The sequence below is a fragment of the Ambystoma mexicanum genome, chromosome 13 (assembly GCF_040938575.1).
Source record: "Ambystoma mexicanum isolate Mex_15411 chromosome 13, UKY_AmexF1_1, whole genome shotgun sequence".
NCBI lineage: Eukaryota > Metazoa > Chordata > Amphibia > Caudata > Ambystomatidae > Ambystoma > Ambystoma mexicanum.
Window position 1 is genome coordinate 86,646,952 of NC_090938.1, and position 26,735 is coordinate 86,673,686.

Consider the following 26,735-nt stretch of genomic DNA (forward strand, 5'->3'; position numbering starts at 1 on the left):
GGTTTGCGCTGAATCAGCAATGTGAGTTTAACTACTAATCCCGGCTTTCATTACTGCCCAGATGGAATGTACCCAGTGATAACAGAAGAGTACACAAGAGTTAAGCGCTCTTCTGAGCCACCTGCCAATGCTCTTTAAAAATGATCGCTATGCGTACACACGTCATTGCCATTGGCAGTATAACTAGGAAGAGGTGTTGAAAGAGAACACACTGCCTTACACTGCATCCACAAAGAGAAGCCACACAGCACAGTATGCAGGCAAGGCTTTGAGACACAAAGAGGAGCCACAAAGCACAGCGCGCAGGCAAGGGCGGAGCCACACAGCACAGCGCGGAGGCAAGGCTTTGAGACACAAAGAGGAGCCACACAGCACAGTATGCAGGCAAGGCTTTGAGACACAAAGAGGAGCCACAAAGCACAGCGCGCAGGCAAGGCGGAGCCACACAGCACAGCGCGGAGGCAAGGCTTTGAGACACAGAGGAGCCACACAGCACAGCACGCAGGCAAGGTTTTGAGACACAAAGAGGAGCCACACAGCACAGCCCGCAGGCAAGGATTTGAGACACAAAAAGGAGCCACACAGCACAGCGTGCAGGCAAGGCTTTGAGACACAAAGAGGAGCCACACAGCACAGCGTGCAGGCAAGGCTTTGAGACACAAGGAGGAGCCACACAGCACACGTGCAGGCAAGGCTTTGAGACACAAGGAGGAGCCACACAGCACAGCGTGCAGGCAAGGCTTTGAGACACAAGGAGGAGCCACACAGCACAGCGTGCAGTCAAGGCTTTGAGACACAAAGGGGAGCCACGCAGCACAGCGCGCAGGCAAGGCTTTGAGACACAAAGAGGAGCCACGCAGCACAGCGCGCAGGCAAGGCTTTGAGACACAAAGAGGAGCCACGCAGCACAGCCCGCAGGCAAGGCTTTGAGACACAAAGAGGAGCCACACAGCACAGTGCACAGAGGAGCCACACAGCACGCAGGCAAGGCTTTGAGACACAAAGAGGAGCCACACAGCACAGTGCGTAGAGGAGCGACACAGCACAGCACGCAGGCAAGGCTTTGAGACACAAAGAGGAGCGACATAGCACAGTGCGCAGGCAAGGCTTTGAGACCAGTATATGGTGGGAACAATCTTATTCATTGAAGCAGTCACCAAATTCAAGAATGATTTTAACTGGAGACTTGACCGTCTATCTACTGGCCGTCATTCCATTGCTGCTTTTCTTGTATTACTTGAAAAATAACCCTGAAAGAAGCCGCCTGCCTCCTGGGCCCACCCCTCTTCCTATCATTGGGAACCTGCACCAGGTGAAGGTCAAAGATATGTTGACATCACTGAAGGAGGTAAGTTTCCTTTTCCATCCTTACCATTGCATACATGAAGATTCATTACATAAAGTGCCCAAGGCTGCTTTTTGCCGCTGCACGTTAGTACATTACACACACTGACATGATGCACCATGTGAAAAAATGGTGCAACCTGCAATGTGCTAACTTGCAGCGGCAAAAAGCAGCCTTGGGCACTTTAGCCTCCTTACTGTAGAGTCTCCCCACTATTTGTTTATCTATTTATATTTCTATACAGGGAAGAAGAATGCTCTTCTGATCAGTAAAGAGCGTGGAATAGATAAGATGTCAGATTTGATGGGAAGCATTGAGTGATCTTCCTACAATAGGGAGAGTTCGAGTGATGGGAGGGGACTAAATGGAACATGCATCAAGCGTGGTTTTCTTTAGCCAATACTAAGTAGGCACTGTTTAGGAGTGTGTGCATGGGGTTGGGGAGCTTGCACACTAGATATTTGTATCGTTTTTACCTTTTAATTGTATTGTTTGCCTTTATACAGCCTGCTCGTGTATCTTTGCTCTTGTTCTCGCTATTGGTCAATGCCTGTTCTCTTGCTCTGTATTTGGAATGTTGCACTATGCACTTTCACGAAGCTATGACTTCACAATAAAGGTATTGGCGGACTTTCAGAATGACCTCTCCCTAATGACCCCTACCAATATTTGCAGAATCCATGTTTTTATTGGTTGCCTAATAGATGTGAACGTCACAGCCCTACATCACTGTACATACACAAATAATACTCACGTTTTTGGGGGGATAATTTGTTTTTTTTTGGTTAAAATAAAGTGTCATTTGGCAGGAAGAACATGAACAAGCAGTAGTTGTTCTGTAAAGTTAACCAGAAGTGTGAAAAGCTACTGTCCTGCAGCCAAGTTACTGACAAGAAAATGGTAGCCCAGGGTTTCAGCGCTTGATATTATTTCGATATAATTTACTTCAAAGTGGTTTACTGCGAATTACTTTGAAATACATATAAATAGTTGTGGGTTAAGGGGTAAAAAGAGGGTGGAGAGGGATTTGGCGTAAGGGTAGTAGTGTAGGGGAAGGGCGGCATGGGGGCGCACCCAAATGAAAAACAACAAATGAAGTGACATTAAGAAATATTCACTTCGACGTAAATAACCTCAAAGTATTTTTTTCTGCAAAATTAACAAGGAACCCAAGAAAATACTGATGAGGTGTACATTTTCCCATTGTTAAGTACTTGCATAGCAATGAGCCAGCTCTTGCCTGGGGGAAGGGTGGTCGTGCTCTTTCCTAGGTACATGGTGGCAATACTCTTTCCTGGGTACAGGGTGGCGGTGCTCTTGCCTGGGTACAGGGTGGCCGTGTTCTTTCCTGGGTACAGGGTGGCCGTGCTGTTGCCTGGGTATAGGGTGGCCGTGTTCTTTCCTGGGTACAGGGTGGCGGAGTTCTTTCCTGGGTACAGGGTGGCCATGCTCTTTCCTGGGTACAGAGTGGCCATTCTCTTTCCTGGGCACAGGGTGGCCATACTCCTTCCTGGGTACAGGGTGGCTGTTCTCTTTCCTGGGCACAGGGTGGCCGTGCTCTTGTCTGGCTACATGGTGGGCATGCTCTTTCCTGGGTACAGGGTGGCCATGCTCTTTACTGGGTACAGGGTGGCCATGCTTTTCTCCTGGGTACAGGGTGGCTGTGCGGTTACCTGGGTACGGGGTGGCCATGCTCTTTCCTGGGTACCTGGGTACAGGCTGGCCGTGCTCCTGCTTGGGTACAGGGTGGGCGTGCTCTTGCATGGGTACTGGGTGGCCGTGCTCTTTCCTGTGTACAAGGTGGCTGTGCTCTTGCCTGGGTAAAGGGTGGACTTGCTCTATCTTGTGCACAGTGTGTCCGTGCTTGTGTCGGGATATATGGTGTCCGTGCTCTTTCCTGGGTATAGGGTGGCCGTGCTCTTTCCTAGGTAGAGGGTGGCCATGTTCTTTCCTGGGTACAGGGTGGTCATACTCTTCCCAAGGTACAGGGTGTCTGTGATCTTTCCTGGGTACAGGGTGGCCATGCTCTATACTGGGTACAGGGTGGCCATGCTCTTTCCTGGGAACAGGGTGGCTGCACTCCTTCCTGTGTACAGGGTGGCTGTGCTCTTTCCTGGGTACAGGTTGGCCGTGCTCTTTCTTGTGCACAGGGTGGACGTGCTCGTGTCGGGATGCAGGGTGGCAATGCTCATTCCTGGGTACAGAATGGCCATGCTCTTTCCTAGGTATAGGGTGCTGGTGCTCTTTCCTGGGTACAGGGTGGCTGTGCTCTTGCCTGGGTACGGGGTGGCCATGCTCTTTCCTGGGTACAGGGTGGCCATGCTCTTGCCTGGATAAAGGGTGGCCATGCTCTTTCCTGTGTACAGGATGGCCGTTCTCTTGCCTGGGCACAGGGTGGCCATACTCTTTCCTGGGTACAGGGTGGCTGTTCTCTTTCCTGGGCACAGGGTGGCCGTGCTCTTGTCTGGCTACATGGTGGGCGTGCTCTTTCCTGGCTACAGGGTGGCCATGCTCTTTACTGGGTACAGGGTGGCCATGCTTTTCTCCTGGGTACAGGGTGGCTGTGCTCTTACCTGGGTACAGGTTGGCCAAGCTCTTTCCTGGGTACAGGGTGGTCGTGCTCTTGCTTGGGTACAGGGTGGGCGTGCTCTTGCCTGGGTACTGGGTGGCTGTGCTCTTTCCTGGGTACACGGTGGCTGTGCTCTTGCCTGGGTAAAGGGTGGACTTGCTCTTTCTTCTGCACAGTGTGGCGGTGCTCGTGTCGGGATACAGGGTGGCCGTGCTCTTTCCTGGGTACAGGGTGGCCGTGCTCTTTCGTAGGTAGAGGGTGGCTGTGTTCTTTCCTGGGTACAGGGTGGTCATACTCTTCCCAAGGTACAGGGTGTCCGTGATCTTTCCTGGGTACAGGGTGGCCATGCTCTATACTGGGTACAGCGTGGCCATGCTCTTTCCTGGGAACAGGGTGGCCACACTCTTTCCTGTGTACAGGGTGGCTGTGCTCTTTCCTGGGTACAGGGTGGCCATGCTCTAGCCTGTGTACAGGGTGGCTGTGCTCTTTCCTGGGTACAGGGTGGCCATGCTCTAGCCTGGGTACAGGGTGGCCGTGCTCTTGCCTGGGTACAGGGTGGCCGGCAAGATATGCCAATGAAAAGCTGGAAGGTGTATTTAGTGGGGAAAGAGAGGCATGGTTCTCATTTGTTAGTTTATTTTCTGAAGTGTCTCAAGTTTGGGGGGGGGGGGCGTCAGATAAATGAGACTTTCTTTTGGGAAGTGTGACCTAAAACTCTTGTGCTAATTAAATCCAGTTTGTAACATGAAGATGATTTTACATGTTTTTCTGTCTCTGTTTTCAGTTTCCCATTATGGATAAGCACATTCGTATTCTGGGACATGTTCCCCAACACAGAGGCCTTTATTTGTGTTGTAATACTCTAGCACCGCCTGTTCAATCCCTATCCCTGTGGCGTATGTCTGTCCAGCTTCATCAACATATAGGGCCTCATTACGAGTTTGGAGGTAGCCATGCCCTTAACAAGAGCATGGCTATCTCTAAACTCGGGTCCGGGTTCCCTGAATGGGGAAATACGGGGCCATTCTGACCTTGGAGGGCCCGGTATTTCCCCATTCAGGGAACCCGGACCATCCTCATTCCCATTTGAGCACCCATAGGGCTCACTGGGAATGGGGAGCATGCTAACAACGGGCCCGTTAATGACGGGCCCGTTGTTACCATGCTGGCCCCCTCGCGGGGCCCGCTAAGGACATCTGGTAAAACCAGACGTCCAGAGCGGGTCCAGCAAGGAGACCTCGTAATAGGGCGCTATGGGTTTAACGGCGCTGGCAGCTCTACTGGCACCCTTAAACCCATACCACCTGGGACGTAATGAGGCCCTATAGATTTCCAGGTAGGAGTTTAGTGCATCAGCCGCACCACATTGGTGGATGGAAAAGGGAAACAACCCCATATCTTGAAGATCTGCCTGCTGTCTGGTATTTTGCTTTTGCGTATTGCTATGATGTGTGCATTCTTTCTATTGGGTGAGCTATGTCCCCAGTTTTGTTGTTTAGTTTGTGAATCTGCTTTTCACAATGTTAGGTTGTTAGGAGGCTGGTAATGGGGTGTCTGGAAAGACTTTTCTCAATGTTTAATATTCCTGGAGAATGGCTAGAAATTTCCCAGCAACCTCATGAATGGCTTCAATGAGGGGATGGTAGATTTTAAGATGGATTTCTAAACTCTGACCTAGTGGGCCGAAGTTTAGGAGGCCACCCTAGTGTAGTGGAACTGGGGAACCTTCTGGACAAACCAAACCAATCTATGGAAGCTTGGCTGGCGGTCAAGACTAAGGGCCTCATTACGACCTCAGCGTTAGCTATGCCGCTATTGGGGGCATGGCTGCCGCCCAAATCGCGTCCGGGTCCGCGTTCCCAGAATGGGGAATTACCGGGCCATTCCGAGTTTGGAGGGCCCGGTAATTCCTCCCTCCAGGAACCCGGGCCTGGACCTTCCCCATTCCCCATAGGGCTGAATGGGAATGGGAGAGGGAGCAAACAACGGGCCGATTACGAGTGGCCCGTTGTTTGCTCCCTCTTCCCCTCTTTACCAGGCATCCTTACCGGGTCCCGCGAGGGGACCTCGTAATGTGGCGGAACGGGTTTAACAGGTCCGCCTCCTTTTGCGGAGCCGTTAACCCATTCCGCCAGGGTCGTAATTAGGCCCTAAGTCTCAGGAGCGGTAAGAGTGATTGGAAGCCCACAATGAGCACACACAGTCAAACTCCACAGAATAGGCTTAGGCAAGTGTATATAAAAAATACATATACATTTATTATAGTCCTTAATAATGAAACACTAATATATACCAAAGTAATCTCACACAGTTACCACACACACACCTTTCACTATTTACAATATCTACAATTTCATTTCACATAATGTGGCAAAAAATAGCGAAAAACACAACCAAAACCTGCAACAAAATGTTAAGTTAATACCAATAGAGCAGGCAGTTCTTCAGAGTTTATCCCTAACTTAAGCAGTCCAGCCCTATGCAGTGGGGAGCCTTATGCTGAAACGCACAGTAGTCCATTGAAAATGCGCGGTTGTGCATTATGAGAGAAAGCGGGTCCTCTTCAGGCAGCTGTAGCAGTTCAGGAAGGGTCTTGAGGTGGTGAAGAACAGTGTCCTACTGTCATGATCCCTGTCCCTTGCCCTCTTAGGCAAAATATTGGACCCAGGCCATGATCCCCCACATGGACCTTAAAGGCCTCCCCATCTCATTTGCGACCCACTTGGAGTCGGAACTGGTGTCTGTGGCTCCAGGCTCTTGCATGACTCTGATGATTGACTTGGCACTGGACGTGGTAATACACTTTGGGCAATATGGAAGCCCCCACATAACTCAGTTCCATGAACTGAGCTATGCGGTCTAGCTTTTTGGGTGTGGTTCGACCCAGGGATTGTGGGATGTATTAACCCACTCATCCGAGCCCTGCAACAGTTCTGTGCATTGCTGGCAGCAGAAACATCAGAATGACCACTGGAAAGCATGCTGCTCGCTCAAAGCCATCCAAAAAAATGTGCATTAAAAATCTGAAAGATAGGCTGCCATCCACTTTTGCCTATATTATTGAGCACAGGAGACCACTGCCAAAAACCACCATTGGGCTACCCACAAAGTAGCCTGAAACCACTTGGAAAAAACAATGCTGATTGCCAAAAGCAACACAGAGCTGTGTGGGAATCCGTTTCTTGATTGTCAAAAATGTGCTAAAATCATGGCTCACAAATCACCAAAAAGATCCAACCATCTTGTTGGGTGTTCCACATTATTCTACTGCAAGAATCCACATCAATACAATGTCAGCAAGAATCATATGCTATCAAGCTAAATCCCCTTTTAAAGATAGACAGCTGTCAAAAATGGGTGCAATACCAGTACTCACCACTACCAGAAGCCGGTGTTTTAAAACAATTCTTTGTAAAAATGAACAACTGAACCCAAACTATACCAAAGAAATACTGGCTATCAGAAGCCTAAGGGGTAGAGATAATGTACAACTATATTCTGAAATGACTTGAAGGAAGCAATTGTTTAATGTATGTATTAAAAATGTGGGTTATATTGGAAGAAGAGACAATTTGTAGACATTGGATGCAGAGTTAAAAAGTGTTCCCACACTGGGATCAAACAGATTCCACACACCCCCACCTCGACAAAAGAAGCTTCCTTCTGTCCATGGGAACCCTTCACACCTGGCCTTCCTACCAAGAGGAGAGGATATTGCATGGACATGTTAATTAGAACTGTTGTGAGAGGAGGAGATTTCCCCTTCTGGCAGGAAAAAGAGACAATAGATTCCTTGACTGAATAGAATATGCTAAATTTGGGTGTAACTGTCAACAACAACTGCTCTGGGAGAGACAGGCCATGTGACCATCTGACTCATCCAGCTCTGGGGGGCGGACCAGACTGAAAATGGCTCTAAAATATTGTACCAAGCTGACCAAAATGTCAAACTTTGAGACGGTTAATATGAAAAATTCACTCACAATTCAAGACTAAGCTGGACGCTGGGTGATGTTCTGAGACCAAACCCCGGGATTTATTAATATTGTAGATACAGTGTTTATGCTAGAAACATAAACACTTACAGTAATATGCTCAGAGAAGGAGTGTATGTCTGTGTAAAATTTGGTGCAGAACCAATCTTGGCAAACCCACCAAAATCGTGCATAAGTTGTCATTTCTGAACTAAAGCTCATAGGAAGATCAGGGTTGGACAAGAATGTACCTTAAGTAATCTGTGATGTGTACCTGTATTCTCAATAACTTGTGTATCTGGGAAATAAGTTTTTTATGAAAAATGTATTTTCTAAGTAAAAGCAAAGGGGAATGTTCTTTTCTTAAGCCATAAACATGACACCTGATGACACAGGATGACACACTACTCGTTTCTCCAGTCAGGCGACAGGACATTTTCTAACCTATCAAATCCTTAGGGGGTTGGGCATGTAAAATCAGCCTCCACACCCACTTTGAAAACACATAAAAAGAGACTCCTTAGGACAGATAGGGGACACACTCTTTCCACTCTTCAACCGATTCCTTGCAAAGCACTCTGCTGGAAGACTCCAGAATCCAGATAGATCAAGAGACCAGACTCTAGAACCAAGCTCCAGAATCCAGAATCCAGAACTTTGAAGCAAAGGCCTAATTCACAAGCTGAATCCTTCTCAGCAGGCCTCAGAACCTTTGCAACCTGATTCTAACCCCTAAACTTCCAAGGGGAATCTCAAAATCCAACAGCTTGGCTGAGCTATTTTGCTGTTCTAGCTAAGAACCCTATTCTAGAACCCAGATCCAGACCCAGAGAAAGCAGTGCTGTATCCAGAACCGTCAGACCCAGACCAGAGGCCGTGCTGTGAGCAGAACCAGTGCCTGAGACCATCCGGTGGTGAGTGAAGTCCAAACCTGACCAGATCAGTGACGAGGCCCATTTCAGTATAGTTTTTCCGTAATCACGATTTACGCACGTGGAAAACTTGCTGCGAATTGCAATTTGGCTAAATTTCATTTCCTGTCAAAATAGCTGTCTCTTGCTTTCCACTGCTGAGTTTCGTTTTCAATCTGATAATCATTCATGAATCATTTTTGGTGTTGACCTGAATCAATCTAAAGTAACTATCACTAATCCTGAATCTCTTTTAGTTAATTAAAATCAATTTTGCATATTTTTCCATCCATTGCAATCACATTCCAAAGCGTTTTGACCTGTGTTTTAAAATCATTCCTGTGTCTCTCTAAGCTTGCTGGGGGGAACTGGATTTGAACTGCATTATTGATTGTATTCCTGAAACTTGTGTGCCCTCATTTCCATCTCTTCATATTGCATAGGGGGGGAGTGAGTAGTCACAGGGGAAAAAGCTATCACATTATCTTTTGATTGAAATCATATCAAGTTATTTCTGTGTTGCATTCTTTCCCATCATTGCATTTCCTTGAATCATATAAGGTATTCTATGCTACAGTATCCTTCATATTCATACTCCTAAGTGATTAAAGAGAGTGTCAATTTTGTAATATTACCCATTGTTGATTACCGTCCCTATTCATAAGTGTGCTATTCAGATATTATTTTGTTCATAAATTGTGATATATATATATTGTTTAATTCTTCAAATAAATCTTTTAATTTGCAAAACAAACCTACTTCTTGTCTCAGTGAGGTCAGGGGTACTCAAAGAGAGGGGCGTTATATAAGGGTTCATCATCCAGATTTAAAGAACTCGAGGAGAATCCTGTTTCCATCCATCGCTCCTCCGGTCCTGTGGACAGCATTTCGGCGGTGTCATCTCCATCTCAGAACGCCACATCCTGGGAAGAAAAGAACAAAGGGGAAAAGACATTAGTAAGCATTTTTGCATCCCGATTCCCCTAAAACAGCAAGAAGAGTCAAACGCTTACCTGGACTCGAGTCGCTCATGGTAACTTAAGCTCTGGAGCATGCCATTGACCTACCAAGGGAAAAGACAACACAGGTTAGCACATAAAGGACAAGAAGGCGTCGCAAATTGCGCTTTACTCACACGCACCTTATTCTCTCAGCCGGCAGCCATACTGGGACATTACGGAGCCTGCAAGGGACAAAGAGAGACATAGGTCAGCACAAGAAAAAGCGAACAACGCCATGCATCACGCTTTCCCTCACCGCTTAGTGCTCGGCTTCTCTAAACAGCACAACACCCTCACCAACCCCCTCCAACACCTAAGGGAAAAGAGAAGACGTTATTAGGGAGGAAGAGACAAGAAAAGGACAGTTCTCCAAGAATCAACAAACCTACCTTATTGGGCTAGAGTTATAACAAGCCCAGACTCATTGGGCCCATTGGGCCCACACCAGTGAAGCAACTAGGTCACACAGTGCCCACATCAACCGACGCACCCCTGCACTGAAGAGCAGGACGGAGAGCTCACGACACAAGAAAACAAGGTGAGGAGAGGACATAGGGGAAGGTTTGGTCCTCAAGGGAAGTGGGGGTCAAGCAACCTGGGACAATAAAGTTAAACTCTGGAAATCCTGCATTTCAGGCCCAGTCCCCAGACTAACATATTCCAATGAAGTGTTCAAGGTCGTGAGTGGTCCAAACTGGCTGAGTGGCATCCCCGTGGATATCAGGTGAGCGTTACAGAATGTAAAGCCTCATACCATAATCCACCGTGTCATGGAAACGTCAGAAACCAACCAGTTAGCCCAAATGCTGGGGCAGTTACATGCTGAAGTACATGCAGCCAGGCAGGAGACCAATACCCTGAGGAGGGAATTGATAGTCGCCAATGAATGCACGGATGACTTAAGCCGCAACTTCTTAAGTCACAGGCGGGACATGCACTGTTGCCCGGTAATGTGTCATCAATGCCCTGTACAGATAATCCTTCCTGGGGAAGTTCCTTTGGCCCCACCTGAACGATTCACGGGAGATCCCAAGAAGTATGCAACATTTATGAATCAATGCCATCTGCATTTCCTTTGTAGGCCTTTTGTGCTACCCTATCTGAGCGGCAGTGCTGCAGACTGGTCTGTACCCTTTGTCAGCCAGGATGATCCTTTGCTACGTGACTTGAGGGGTTTTCAGCAGGAGATGGAGAAACTCTTCGCATGTCGTACCCTGGCATTAGACAACAAACTTTTGTCCCTTTGTCAAGTAAACCAAGACCTATTAACATACATAGCAACCTTCAATAGGCTCGTGGTCGAAGCAGAATGGCCAGAGGAGTAGAGATCCACGTTATTTCATCGAGGCATACGGGGAGAGTTAAAAGACGTTCTTGCTCAAGTTGTGGATGTTAGGCAGAATCCCGTGCAGTGCCCTTAGGGACCACTACACACAATTAAAACTACAGGTGGCAATATAAGTTTTACCTTTGGGACAAGCCTGTAATACTATGTCAGAGTGGTAGCAGAGATGGAGCAGCCAGGCTTATCTCAAGAGTATATGAGCAGTAGCAGAGATTACACAAAGGGACCACAATTACTGTGACTCAAGCAAACAGTGACTCAAGGTTTCAGGTAGAAAAATATAAGTACATTTATTTTCAAACCATTTGTTGTAAACACGACACTTCTATTAGATTTGAAACCACACGAAAAGTATACTACAACTAACCAATTCACTTTGTACAGTAAGTCTCAAGGTAAGTACTCTGTGTTTGAATGGACCGGTGTTACGAACAAAACATGTTACCGTGAATACGATTGCGATCACTTTTTGACAGTTCGGTCTAATTACTAAACGCATATCCGTGACATGAAATGCTACCGGGGCAAAAACACACTTAGCACCTGAGATACCCAGAGGGAGTTGGAGGCAAAAATCACAGGCAATATTTCGGTTAGGCAGACAGAATCGAAAAACACTCAGAGACAGGAATTCAAGAGTCAAAGGGCCAGAGCCAGGGTTAAGTGACACCGAGGACCTGTTGCCGAAGATCACACAGTCAGACAGTTCGCAATTCAACGTAGCCAAGAGTACTTCGATATTGTCAATGTTCAGAAGCAAAGGTTATAAGAAGGATGGAAGACAAGGGCAAGCCTTGAAGATGAAGAAACAGGGTTCACCCTGTTTCCTCAAGCAGAACACAGTACGTTATTCCAATGGTGCAGCTGGTGCCCTGGCAGTTGTTCCTGTTGGTGTCCCACAGACCCATGATTCCTGGAGCTTTGAGGTGAAGGAGGATGTCTGAAGGGGGTCTGCACCACACAGGGATGAAGCTGGCAGCAGCGACAATGAATAAAAGGTGCGCTCCTTAAAAACAGGAGAGGCTCTTCAGGTGGCTATCTGGAGCACTACAGCAGTGTGGAGTGATTTCGACCACGAAGGTGACCTCTGGCTGAAGAAGATGAGCTGGTTATCCCCACCAGGCTCAAGGAAAGAAGACTCCGGACAGGATCTTCTCTAGTCGTTGAAGGGTAGATAGCTCAGGACTGCAGCAGGGCTTCACTGGGATGGGGTAGTTGCAGCAGTCGTCGTTCTCTCTGCTTCTTTTCGGTTCCTTGTAGTTCCAGTGGCGACTCAGACTTCTAGCCCAAGAGACCTGCCTTTTATGCACAAAACCCCCATTCACACAGCCTGGCTGTCAATAACCCAGCAGGGAGGTTGTCCAGCCTAGACGACCACCTCAGCCAATCATGGCAAAGTGTGACTTGGGTTTCCTAGGATACCCTGTGCAGGGGGTGACTACACCCCTCCCTCACATTCAGCCCACCTAGACACCCAGGCGCCTGGTGGAGGGCTTCTGGGCAGAATCCCACCAAAAGACGGTGAACAAAGAAGGCGAATCTAGTTTGCCATGCAAAGTAAAACACAAGAAGGACTTTAACAAAAAGAAATGGCGAATAAACCCAACCGGAGCCAAAAGAAAGACAATTTGGTCAAGCGGGTTTATGTTCGAGGCTAATATAATAGCCTAAAACAATACCACGTTTATCTAATATAATCGTGGTAGAAATGTTAGGGGCCAAGTCTAATTGTTAAAAGAGCAAAACAATGCTCTAGGAGGTACAGATAAAAAGGGATACGAAGTAACCTTTTCCAGTACTCCATGGAAGATGGGGTGTACTGGATATGTGGTAGATTGACTATGTAAAGTTAATGGTCACTTTACCCTTTTCTGGGGGACTGTAGTCAGCCACAGAAATGGAGACGGGGGAAGTCTCAAAGACAACCCCGTGCCACGGCACTGAAGGTGCTGTGTGACACACAAAAGAAGGGGGCTACTGAAGTGGTGTACTTCAGAGTCCACAATCACAAAAACAGAGAAATATACCTGGCAAAACACAGGCAAGAGTGGGGAAAAGCTCACAATCTTACCAAGTGGAAAAAAATAAAATGCAGTAGTCCAGCAAAGCTGCTGGGGGACTCGCTAGGTGAGGGAAATTAGCCATAAATGAGAATTCTCCCTAACACTCGCCTCCCTAGACTAAGGGACAGGAGGATTTAATCCACTCATGGATGGACCCCATACCTCTAGTCGGTTACAAACATCCTAGAGAGACCATCAGCATTTTGGTGGTGACTTCCTGCTCTGTGATCAATGGAAAAATCAAATCCTTGCAGGCAGATTGACCATCTAAGTAACTTTTGGGTTTCCCCTTTCATTTGCATCAGCCATCTCAAGGGTTAGTGGTCAGTGTGAATAATGAAGGTAGAGCCGTACAAGTATGGTCTGAACCTCTTCAGTGACCACACAATAGCAACACATTCTCTTTCTATTGTTGCCCATCTTGTCTCAGGATCCTTTAACTTCCTGTTGATTAAACAAATAGGGTGCTCCCTACCTTTCTCATCTAGTTGACTAAGGATTGCACCTATACCTACATTAGAAGCATCAGTCTGTACAATGAAGGGTTGGTGATAGTCAGGAGCTCTTAGGACTGGAGCTTGACAAAGGGCTTTCTTTAGACCTTCAAAGGCTTGATTGCACTCCTCATTCCACCTGACCTTTTTAGGGAATTTGGGAGAGGAGATGACATTCAAGGGAGAAGCTATGGTCCCATAGTTCTTTATGAAGTTCCTATAATACCCAGTGAGACCTAGGAAGGCTCTCACTTGGGTTTGAGTAGTGGGGGTGGCCCAGTTTTGTACAGCATGTACTTTGCTAGGCAATGGCCTTGTTTCACCTCCTCCTACCTCATGTCCAAGGTAGACCACTGAACTCTGACCAATTTGACATTTGCTTGCCTTTATGGTGAGATGGGCCTGTTCAAGAGCCTGCAACACATAACCTAGGTGTGAGACATGTTCTTTCCATGTAGGGCTGAACACTGCAATGTCATCCAAGTATGCCATGCAGAAGTCTTCCATCCCATTCAGAACTTGATTGACCATCCTCTGAAATGTCGCAGGTGCATTCTTTAGTCCAAAAGGCATTACCTTGAATTGGTAGAGGCCAGCTGGGGTGGTGAATGCCGTTTTCTCCTTGGCATGGTCTGTCAGGGCTATTTACCAATAGCCTGACGTTAGGTCAAATGTGCTGAGGTACTTGGCTGCACCAAGCATGTCCAGCAGCTCATCTGTCCTAGGCAAAGGATGGGCATCAATGTTTGTGACTGCATTTAGAGCTCTATAGTCCACTCAGAATCTCAACTCTTTGGTTCCTGCCTTTGGTACAAGCACAACTGGGCTAGACCATGGGCTAGTAGAGGGCTCTATAACCCTGAGATCAAGCATCTTGTTGACCTCATTCCTTATGTGGGATCTGACATTGTCTGACATTCTGTACCCCCTGCTTTTGACAGGCAAACAGTCACCAGTGTGTATGTCATGCTGGCCCCAAAGGGTCAAGCCTGGTGAAAGTGAGAACAGGGAGGCAAACTGATTCAACAGTAACTTGCACTCATCCAGCTGGTCAGATGTGAGACTGGAAGAGAGATTAACTCCTTCCACTTGCTCATCTAAAGGTAAGCCTCTGAGGAGGTCATGGAGAGGTTCACTCTCCTCCTCCTCCTGAGCTGAAGGTAGAAGCAGAGCTTCTATGTCAGGTCTGGAGACATAAGCCTTTAAATGGTTTGTGTGAAAGACTCTGGGAGCCTCCTTACGATTGCCTAAGTCCACCAGATAGTTCACCTCTCCAGGTTTACCCACAACCTTGAAGGGTCCTATCCATTTGTCCTGCAAGGCCCTCTGCCTTGTGGGAACCATAAAGAGAACAAGCTGGTCTTGAGTAAACTCAACCATGTTATCCTTCTGGTCATGCTAATGATTGGCCAGAGCTTGACCAGCCCTCAAGTTATCACTTTCCTATGCCATCATGTGTGACATTCTCCTCCAGAGACCTATCACATAGTCAGTCACTCTGACTGGCTCGGAGGAAGGAGCACTCTCCAACCCCTCCTTAATCACGGTCAGTGGACCTCTGACTGGATGGCCATAGAGATGCTCGAAGGGACTGAATCCTACTCCCTCCTGAGGGACTTATCTATATGCAAAGAGAAGGCATGGCAGTTGAAGGTCCCATTTTCTTCTAAGGGTTTCCTCTAAAGCACCTATCATGCTCTTCATAGTTCTGTTAACCTCTCTACCAACCCATTGGTTTGGGGTGGTAGGCAGTTGAGAACTTGTAGGTGACTCCACAGGTTTTCCACATGGTTTGCATGTAGTGGGACATAAAATGTTATCCCCTGTCAGATATCACCTCCTTGGGAAAACCTACCCTGGTAAAAATACCATGTAGGGCCTTATCCACGGCCGGAGCCGTGACAGTCCTCATAGGTATGGCTTCAGGAAATCTAGTGGCATGGTCCACTACAACTAGGATGAACCTGTTGCCTGAAGACGTGGGAGAGTCAAGAGGACCAACAATGTCAATCCCCACCCTCTCAAAAGGAAGTCCCACCACTGGGAGAGGCACTAAGGGTGCCACATTCTTGGCTCCACTCTTGCCAGAGGTTTGGCAAGTGTGGCAGCTTCTACAGAATTCGTCCACTTCTGGACCCATCTTAGGCCAGTAGAAGTGAAGAGAGAGCCTTTCTTTGGTCTTTTTAAAACTAAAGTGACCAGCCAAAGGTTCCTCATGGGCTATCTGCAGACACTGGAGTCGGTTCACTAGAGGTACTACAAGTCTTTTGTAGTCTCCAGGGGTTGACTCAGTTGGTTCACTGTAGAAGAGGCCATCCTCCTAGTGTAACCTATACTTCCCAGGCTCAGTCCCATTGAGCTGAGAAGCTGCCTGTAGGCGAAGATCTTCCAGGGTAGGACATTCTCTTTGTCCTTTGCTGAAGTCTTCCCTGTTGGGTCCACCTTCTGCCAGTAACGACTGCAGCTCAGGATGGTCAACAGGGTCAAGATCTCCCACCAGGGTAAGATCTTCTTCTAGATCTGATTCCTCAGTATCTAGTTGAACCATACAGGGTTGAACATCGCACACAGCCTCAGCTGGTGGAGGAGTCACAGATGTGTCTTTGGACAGTCTTGGAGATGTCCTTCTGGGCACAGGAGTGCTTTCTGGTTTCTTGCTGGCAGACTTGGGTCTCCCCTTTTTCTCTTTCTGACCTGCAAAAGCTGTAAGTAAGTCCTGTGGACTTGGGGTGATAGCTTCCTCTATCATGTCTCCAGGAGAGCCTCTCAAGGTTCTCTCCCTTGCAGACCTTGTGAGCTCCTGTTTCCTTCTGCTGGGGGACCTGGTGGTACTAGACACAACTCCAAGAGTTTTAAGGTCATTACCCAACAGGACCCTGACAGGTCCTGTTGGGTAATGACCTTAAAACCTGTTATTTTGCACACTTACAGGTATTCTGACAGTCATGTCATTACACTGGATGAGAGCTGGTAACTGGGGAACCATTTGCACAGGGCCTCCAGCTAACTTGGTTAGGTGTTTGGGTGCCTTAGCAACATCCTCTACCTTGAATAAATGTTCATCAACCACAGTTATGCTGGCTCCAGTGTCTCTGATGGCAGGGGTTTCCTGACCATTCACAAGAACACTATCTGTGTAATACTCTTTAGTATTATCTGGGATTGAGTTATAGACATCTAAGTTCTGTTGTTCCCAAAGACCCAAGGACACTAAAGGAACACTAGCTGAGACTCTCATGGGCTCATCAGCTAGTAGCTGAAAGTTTCCACTGGCTATAGGTACTTCATCCACCTGGGAGAAGGCTAATGAGACAGTGTTGATACCTAAAGGTTTACCCTTACACTTGGGATCTCCTTTCACATGGTCAGGTAACCCACAAACAAAGCATTTCCCAAATGCTCTTTGGGATGGGGGTTTGCTCTGACCTCCATCTGGTGTGGAACCAGGTGGTACACTAGCTTGATTCGGTTTACCTTGTGGCTTACCCTGGTTATGTTTGTGGCCCTCTTTTGGATTAGAATTATTGGAATTCTCTTTGTTGTCTTTCTTTGGCTGCTTCCCCTCATCTTCTTCTGAGTAGCCGAATTGGCAACCCATAAGTCAGCAGCCTTAGCTAGTTTCTTAGGATCTATCTCCTTTGAATCAGCCAAGTGCTGTCTAAGCTCAGGAGAGCAGACATCAAAAATAGACTCCACCATTACAAGATTCCTCAAACCTTCATAAGTGTTCACATCGTAACCCTTAACCCAACCACGTTTTTCAAACATTCACACATCCAGGTAGCCCAAGGTGTACCATCATGCTTTTTGAGGGTTCTAATCCTCTTAAGATACTGGGAAGGGGTCTTCCCAAATCTAGCTATTAATGCTAGTTTCACACACTCATAATCCTGTTTATCCTCCTCCCCCAGGACTCATCTACTTCTTCTAAAGTGGCACTCTGTACACAGTGAGAGTGAGGAGAGGTGTTTGATATGGAATGAGACCTCAGGACACAGCCATGGCAGGCTGAGGAGATGCATAGAATGAATGCCACGTTCTTCTGTTCCTAAGGATTGCACTTCATTAAGTTTGGATTAACATTGGACTTCATATCCCACAAGGGGAAAATCTGTCAGCACTGGGAACGTTGTCATATCACTGTTAAGCTTCTGTTATTATTACTAACACCCTATATCTTCTACTTTAGGCTTTCTCCCATTGTGTGGAGGTGGGACTATAAAATGAAGCCAGCGCGCGCACTGTGCGCACGCACCTCGGCAAGTACCGGAAAGTACTGCTTGGCCGCTTTGCCACGCTTGCCGCGGTTTGCGGTCCAAAGGCTGTGCTTTCCGGTGCTTGCGTTATAGAATTGTAGCCTGCCCCAGTTTTAGGTAATCAGCCTATTGTATTCACAATGAAGAGAACATTGCCGACTTTGAAGACTGGCATGCCTTTTGTGCCGGCAGTTATGAGCACTAACAGCGTCAATTCTGTGCTTACCTTATGACCATGTCCTGTTAAGAAACTTCGTTTGAGCTCCACCCCTCGCTCAGGACTGCCGAAATCAAAATCAATTTTGAAATTACAAAAAGTTCTAAGTGGAGACATACGCCCGTTTTGCAAGGACCAATCTTTTGGACTTACTCACGATGATAAACAGGTTGAGGCTTCGATGACAACCATGACCGCAACATCAAAAACTGACTCAAACTGTGATCCGGCAACTAGAACGCCACACAAAGCTTACAAAAATGAGAAACCTGCAGTTGCAAAACAACAAGGAATTAAAGTAAAAGAGGACGCTGTCGCTAACTCGTCTGTTATGTTTGCAAAAGTAAATGTTTCTGTGTCGGATAGCATATTACTATGCAATGTACTAACAGGTTTAACTGGTAAGGTTGGTAAAACTTCTAGCCTGAATACTGCTAATGATTTGGCTGTTATAAACATAGATATAAATAATTCTGAGTTTTCCATGCAGACTTTATCAGAAAAATTATCAAAATCCCCTAATTTATTTAATAATGCCAGGTGATATAAATCTAGACTCTATCGAAAAACTTTCTTTCATAGCACCAACTCCAAAAGCTGAACGCAAAATCTGATAAAGAGTCACAGCAATTAGAACAAATTATAACATGGCAGCATAAAATGAGTAAAAATATTTACCCCAAGATTGTATCCTTGAATCCTACAATTGCAAAAACTTCTGTGAGTTCACAAACTGACGCATACATACATGAGAAACATGATCTGAAACTCTGTGATCATTCGATCCCATTAATCTTGAATCCGATTATAGATCTCATCGGTGATGGCACCAAAGAATCTGTTCTCTGTAGTAAAGGTGGTTCTGCGACAAAATTAAATTATGCTCTTTTCGGAGGCAATAGTATTAATGCACCTGAACTGCCTTCTAGAAATACGCAGAAAAAAGTTGAAGCAGTCAAAAAAATCTAAAAACAAATCAACAGTTAAAATAACAGCCTCAACAAAAACCAAATCATTTGTTAAAAATGTAACTCATCCGCGGACATCGGCTATTGCAGTATTAAAGGCAATAGCAAAAAAATACACACTACAATCTAAAAGTAAACAAATTCAGACCATTGTTAATAACATCAAACAAATTGAACCATATGGTCCTCTAAATGATCTGGTTGAGGCGGCTACAAATAACATGACTACACAAACTGTCAATACAAATGAGACACCTATATCTACGATCCCTAAACCAGTACCAGAAAATCAGACCCTAATCGATCGTCGTAAGGAAATCAGACATGCCATAGACGACTATATGGCTACTATTCCAGCACAGAGAAATTTAAAAACATTCACAAATGAGGGTAGAGAGACAGCAGCAGATGCTACTACTGCTGACTCTTGCCCAAATGTTGTGAAGTTTGCAGACATTGCATCGAAGGAGGACTGTGAGAAAGTGCAGAAAAAATCAAATCACATTGAACCTTCTGGCCAATTACTCATTGAAAAAGACATAAAAAATTTGATACAATCAACAATACTACAGATTCTAAACGAAAAAATGATTATGACTGGCACACACACCAGAACTACTCCTGTTAGTAATTCGAAGCAAGCTCCATTGGACCAATTAAAACAACATAAATCCGTAATTCGCTTCACAAAAACATCCAGCTGTCAATTCTTTAACACTGGTCTGTCGTCCTTCGCCAGAGATTCACTATAACTTGAATCATGCCTCTATACTATCCATTTTTAGTGCGATTCCGGCTCTGTACGACATACGGACAATTGATATAGAGCTAGTAGAATTTAGGGATGCTCCAAACAGATCATCAGTAACCCTATGGTTGAATTCAAGAGTAGTGGTAAACACCATCTGGGCTGTTAAAACACAACTCTTTGACCTTGGCTTTGTACTTTTATCTGGGCCTAGATCTACAGGTATCCCCCATAATAACATGACAAGTAATCCTTTGACAAAAATGTCGTCATCTAACCAAATTTCTGTTTTTCAAGCATGCAAGTGTAGTCAACAGAATGATCAATGTTAGCTAACATCGGATGACTCTCAAACTTTGACCCTAATTAGCTGGAATTCAAGAGGATTTAAGCATCTCATGAATAATAAGGATTCCAACCTGCAGTTGCACGATGTCATCATGCTGCAGGAAACTTGGTTAATGTCAGTTCCTTCGTGGGATAACTATGATATCTTCTTGAATCCAGCTAACAGTGGCAGTGCTGGTGGACCAGTTTCTGGACTACTTATAGCAATTAAACAAAGATCCTTTACAAAAACTCATTTATGGTACACACCAAATCCTTTTGTACAGATGCTTAAACTTTTCTGAGATGATGAATTGTATGTCCTCATTAATGTATATTGGAACCCTCTAGGAATATCTGACGACGTGTTTCTTGAAAGCCTGCATGAGGCTTTTGATTTGATCTCCCGTGAAAACAAAAACTTTAAACTAATATTAGCTGGTGATCTAAATCTCCATTGCCTAGAACCAGCAAGACAAACAAACCAGATTTGTTTGTTGAAATGGAATAGATTTGCCAAAGCCAAAAATGTATTCATGCTAAATGGATCTTGTTCAACAGATATTCCGCCAAGGTCAACTTGGAGCAGAGGTCTTAGCTCAGGGATCATAGATTATATCTATGTCAATGAAGAAATGCTGAACTTGACTGAATCCTTTCGAGTCATCCGATCTAACGCAAGCGATCACAATCAACTGAATGCTATTTGGTCTCCTAAATGTAAATTATTAAGTACTCGTGATTATCTTCATGGACGTCTTATTATAAACACTGCTCACAATAGACCTATTTGGACAGAAACATCTCTGAGAGCATTCAGTGATTGCTATGCTTTGCAGATGTTGAACAATGGAAAAGTCTATCAGAATGCTTCAATTTTGTATCCCGAATTAATGCAAATGTTCCAACCAAAATCTATTGGTCATAAAACCAAGCAAACACTGCATTTCCATACTTACAACCATGACATCAGAATTAGAAAAACACAAACTCGCTCTGAAAAAAAACAAGCTTTGAAATTGCCTAAGGCTGAACGAACTATAGCTCTTACCCGATTTAGAACTAAATATAAGAACTGGGTAAAAGAAAAGAAATCTCAACTTTACCAAAATGATGAGAGTCTCATGTTAAAAATATTATCCTCCAAGAATTCTGCTGAATCCTGGAAAATAATAAATCAAGCAACAGCTGGGCATCAAATAGCAGTACAAACAAATGTAGTAAAAGAGGAAACTTGGATTCAGTATTATTCAACCATATACTGTGGATCCTCGTCCTCTATGACCTGCTCCAATCTAAAAATTGGCAATCAGATTTACTTAAAATTTGACAGAGATGATATTTTATATTTCATCCATAAAGCTAGCAGATCAAGAGCCCCTGGGCCTGATGGTCTTTCAAACATGACCATAAAGCAATTTACAGACCTGTGGGCTGACATTTTGAACACCATGTTTAGAAATATTCTTCGCTCTAAAAAAATACCAATATCCTGGAAACATTTGATCATCATTCCAGTGTACAAAAAGGGTGACCGAGCCAATCCCGCAAGTCACAGACCTATCTCACTGCTTGATACCCCTAGCAAAATTTTTGGCCGCATTATTCTACGATATTTAAATGAGTGGACTAATTTAAATAACAAGAGAGACCCCTTTCAATCCGGTTTTGTACAGTGACTCGGTACACTACCAAATATGACCGCTATAAATTTACTTAAATCACAATATGATTCTCAAAAACATCTGTTATAATTTGCTTTTATTGACTTCCGTATGGCTTTTGATTCTATAGATCGAACCTTATTGTTTCAAAAACTAAAATCGTATGGATGTCCATCGGCCATACTAGCCTTGATAGTACAACTTCACTCTAATACCACCATGCAAGTATGTTTGTCAACAGAAGGTCTTCTATCAGCAAAATGTAATACCTATCAAGGTCACAAACAGGGCTGTATTATGGCATCCATCCTGTTTAACCTCTTTATTCTAGACATGGGAGCTTCCTTTTTTGACATTGTTTCTGATGCTCCGAGAATTGGAAATCAGCGTATAGCTTGGTTGCTCTACGCTGATGATCTGGTGCTGATTTGCCAGACCCCACGGGGACTACAAAACGTATTACTAGCATTAACAAATTACGTCAATAAGAACAAATTGGTTGTGAATCTTGAAAAATCCCAGATAATGATTTGTAGAAATTCTAGGAAAACTGTAAAATCTGGGTTACAGAACTGGACACTTCACAAAGAATCATTGAAAATTGTAAAAGAGTACAAATATCTGGGATTAACATTACAGAATACGGTCATAAACCCTATATTTTTCATTAACATACAGTCTTAATTGACATCTTTGATTTCACAGGCAAAAATTTTGGTCCATAAATATGGGAAATTTACATATAAACATCTCTTTCTTTTTTATGAACAGAAAGTAATCCCTATTCTTACCTATGGAATCGAACCAATGTTATACACCACAGATAGTGTGTGGAATAAACTAGAAGCACAATTCTGGAAAAATGTTTTATCTCTCCCTAATAGTACTCCTATGCCCATTTTGATATTTGAACTGGGCCTAGTATCCTTAGCTGGTCGAGTTATGTGGCGAATGTGCTCCTTCTTCGAAAGTGTCTTTTGGTTTTACAAACCAATAACATGTTGAGTGTGGTAGCCCGGGAATTAATTTCCTCTAAACTCGATTTTCCCTTTAAATGGCGTAATTCTGTTCTCAATGCTTTAATAGAAGCAGACATCTCCTTAACGCCTCTACTTGAAAATCAAACACGAGCCAAAAATAAATTCTACTATTGGGACTGGATAAAAAATAGAGAAACATGTTTAAAATATAAAGACTTCGATGCTGCTGGCTTTGGACACAATAGGCTACGTCATATGTCTTCATATTTATTAAAATGTCCATCACCAATAATAATAAGAAAATATATACGTTTTCAATTGAATCTGTGGCCCACTAGAGATATTCTTGCTGGGAGGAAAGTTATACCATCTGACATGAACTATTGTCGATTCTGTAGAATTAGCACGGAAAAGGAAATGTTACAACATGTAATAGTATCATGCCCTCAACTATATGTGCAACGAAAGAAGCACTTATCTAACATGTTGACTTTATCTGATATTGCAGATGATAAATATATATGGGTCCAACTTTTTTCAAGCACAAAATTCACAGTAATGAAATCAATAGTGCAATTTCTTGATGTAATTTATCCTGAGGAAAAAAATGAATTAACTATGTAAATTTGATTTTAGCTGACTATTAGTTATAATTTGAAGTTATGTATTTTATTGTAATGAATGTATAATGGTTCATAGTCATTTTTTTGAAAACAAAAATGTCGAAAGTCATTTTTTCGAAAAAAAATGTAGAAAAAAAAGTCGAATTTCTTTTTCAATACGTTTTTTTTCAAAATGGGGGGGTTCCCCCCCTCCCATCCCCTGTTTTTTTCTATTTTTTTTTATTTTACCCCTTTTTTTTTATTCCCGGAGCCCAAAATAAATATATAATTTTTTAAAAAAGAATTCAACTTTTTTTTTTTCGACATTTTATTTTCGACATTATGTTTTCGAAAAAATGACTGCACACCATGTATAATATGTAGAAGGAAAATATTGTTTTGTTGTAAATTGAATGTGAAATATTTCTTTTTAAATTCTGTATTTGAAAAGTTGATTTATCAACTATATCAAATAAAAAAAATAAAAAAGTGACACTCTCAGAATCAGAAACATCAAAATCCACATTTGCTGGAGTGGTAGGCCCTTCTGATCCACTCTCCAGACTTTTTCCCATTAACTTTGCAACCAGTTCAGATTTCTTTCCATCATCAGAGAGATTCTTATCCCTACACATGGTTCTCAGAACCTCAGGTGTAGAGAGTAAAAGACTCTCTTCAGTGTAGCTTTACATATTTGACATGTTTTCTCAGTTAAATAGAATTAGTGGTGTTAGCCTCGTGGTTAGTTGAACCCGAGCAATAGCAGCACTCTAAGTGTAATCACTCTACTTCCAAATCCTCACCGCTGTACACCAGTGTTAGGCAGAATCCTGTGCAGTGCCCTTACGGACCACTACACACAATTAAGACTACAGGTGGCAATACAAGTTTTACCCTTGGTACAAGCCTGTACTACTATGTCAGAGTGGTAGCAATGGCGGAGCAGCCAGGCTTATCTCAAGAGTATATGAGCAGTAGCAGAGATTACACAAAGGGACCACAATTACTGTGACACAAGCAAACACTGACTCAAGGTTTCAGGTAGAAAAATTTAAGTACATTCATTTTTAAACCATTTGTTGTAAACACAACACTTCTATTAGATTTAAAACCACACGAAAAATATACTACAACTAACCAATTTACTTTGTACAGTAAGTCTCAAGGTAAGTACCCTGTGTTTGAATGGACCGGTGTTACGAACAAAACGTGTTACCGTGAATACGATTGCAATCACTTTTTGACAGTTCGGTCTAATAACTAAACGCGTATCCGTGACATGAAATGCTACCGGGGCAAAAACACACTTAACACCTGAGATACCCAGAGGGAGTTGGGGGCAAAACTCACAGGCAATATTTTGGTTAGGCAGACAGAATCGAGAAACACTCAGAAACAGGAGTTCAAGAGTCAAAAGGCCGGAGCCAGGGTTAAGTGACACCGGGGACCTGTTGCCGAAGATCACACAGTCAGACAGTTCAGGATTCAACGTAGCCAAGCGTACTTCGATATTGTCAATGTTCGGAAGTAAAAGTTATAAGAAGGAGGGAAGACAAGGGCAAGCCTTGAAGATGAAGAAACAGGGTTCACCCTGTTTCCTCAAGCAGAACACAGTACCTTATTTCAATGGTGCAGCTGGTGCCCTGGCAGTTGTTCCTATTGGTGTCCTGCAGACCCACGGTTCCTGGAGGTTCGAGGTGAAGGAGCACGTCTGAAGGGGGTCTGCACCACACAGGGATGAAGCCAGCAGCAGCGATAATGAATAAAAGGTGCGCTCCTTAAAAACAGGAGAGGCTCTTCAGGTGGCTATCCGGACCACTACAGCAGTGTCCAGCGATTTTGACCACGAAGGCAACCTCTGGCTGAAGAAGATGAGCTGGTTATCCCCACCAGGCTCAAGGGAAGAAGTCTCCGGACAGGGTCTTCTCTAGTCGTCTAAGGGTAGATAGCTCAGGACTGCCGCAGGGCTTCACCGGGATGGTGTAGTTGCAGCAGCAGTCGTTCTCTCTGCTTCTCTTCGGTTCCTTGTAGTTCCAGTGGCGACTCTGACTTCTAGCCCAAGAGACCTGCCATTTATGCGCGAAACCCCCATTCACACAGCCTGGCTGTCAATCACCCAGCAGAGGGGTTGTCCAGCCTGGACGACCACCTCAGCCAATCATGGCAAAGTGCGACTTGGGTTTCCTAGATATCCTGTGCAGGGGGTGACTATACCCCTCCCTCACATTCAGCCCACCTAGACACCCAGGCGCCTAGTGAAGGGCTTCTGGGCAGAAGCCCGCCAAAAGACGGTGAACAAAGAAGGGGAACCTAGTTTGCCACACAAAGTAAAACACAAGAAGGACTTTAACAATAAGAAATGGCGAATAAACCCAACCGGAGCCAAAAGAAAGACAATTTGGTCAGGCGGGTTTATGTTCGAGGCTAATATAATAGCCTAAAACAATACCACGTTTATCTAATATAATCGCGGTAGAAAAGTTAGGGTAGATACCACTGCCACGAGCCAAGTCTGAATGTTAAAAGTGCAAAACAATGCTCTAGGAGGTACAGATAAAAAGGGATACGAAGTAACCCTTTCCAGTACTCCATGGAAGATGGGGTGGAGTGGATCTGTGGTAGATTGACTATGTAAAGTTAATGGTAACTTTACACTTTTCTGGGGGACTGTAGTCAGCCTCAGAATTAGAGTCGGGGGAAGTCTGAAAGACAAACCCGTGCCATGGCACTGAAGGTGCTGTGTGACACACAAAAGAAGGGGGCTACTGAAGTGGTGTACTTCAGAGTCCACAATCACAAAAACAGAGAAATATACCAGGCAAAACACAGGTAAGAGTAGGGAAAAGCTCACACTCTTACCAAGTGGAAAAAAATAAACTCCAGAAGTCCAGCAAAGCTGCTGGGGGACTCACTAGGTGAGGGAAATTAGCCATAAATGATAATTCTTCCTAACAGTGGACCCCCGAAAGACTGTGCAGAGTTCATTAACCTTGTTGTTCAATTAAATCATAGGTTGCAAGGACGAAGAGCAGATCAAATCAGATTGTACACTCGCCCTATGTGTGTACGATCAAAGGACAATGTTTCACGAACAACAGAAAGTTCAGGGGAACCAATGCAGATTGGAGGGGTGAGGGCCCACTGTGACTAAAACTGAAAGGGACAAGAGAAAGCAGCAGCAGTTATGTTTGTACTGTGGAAAGTCAGGCCAGTTCCTTAAAGAGTGTCCAGTAAAACCGCCAAGGAGAACCGTAGGGGCCACGAACAAAGA

General features: G+C 44.7%; 1 protein-coding gene across 2 annotated transcripts in view; it reads left to right on the forward strand.

Annotated features, from left to right (window-relative positions):
• Positions 1-223: 223 nt before the first annotated feature.
• Positions 224-26,735, forward strand: part of LOC138520910 (cytochrome P450 2A5-like) — a 327,470-nt gene continuing 300,958 nt past the window's right edge. Inside the window, exon 1 of one of the 2 annotated variants that reach the window (XM_069633338.1) lies at positions 224-1,348. In XM_069633338.1, coding sequence (XP_069489439.1) covers positions 1,169-1,348 — 180 coding nt within the window. In that variant the 5' untranslated portion in view covers positions 224-1,168. The remainder of the gene's footprint in view (positions 1,349-26,735) is intronic. The other variant, XM_069633337.1, reaches the window with a different exon arrangement.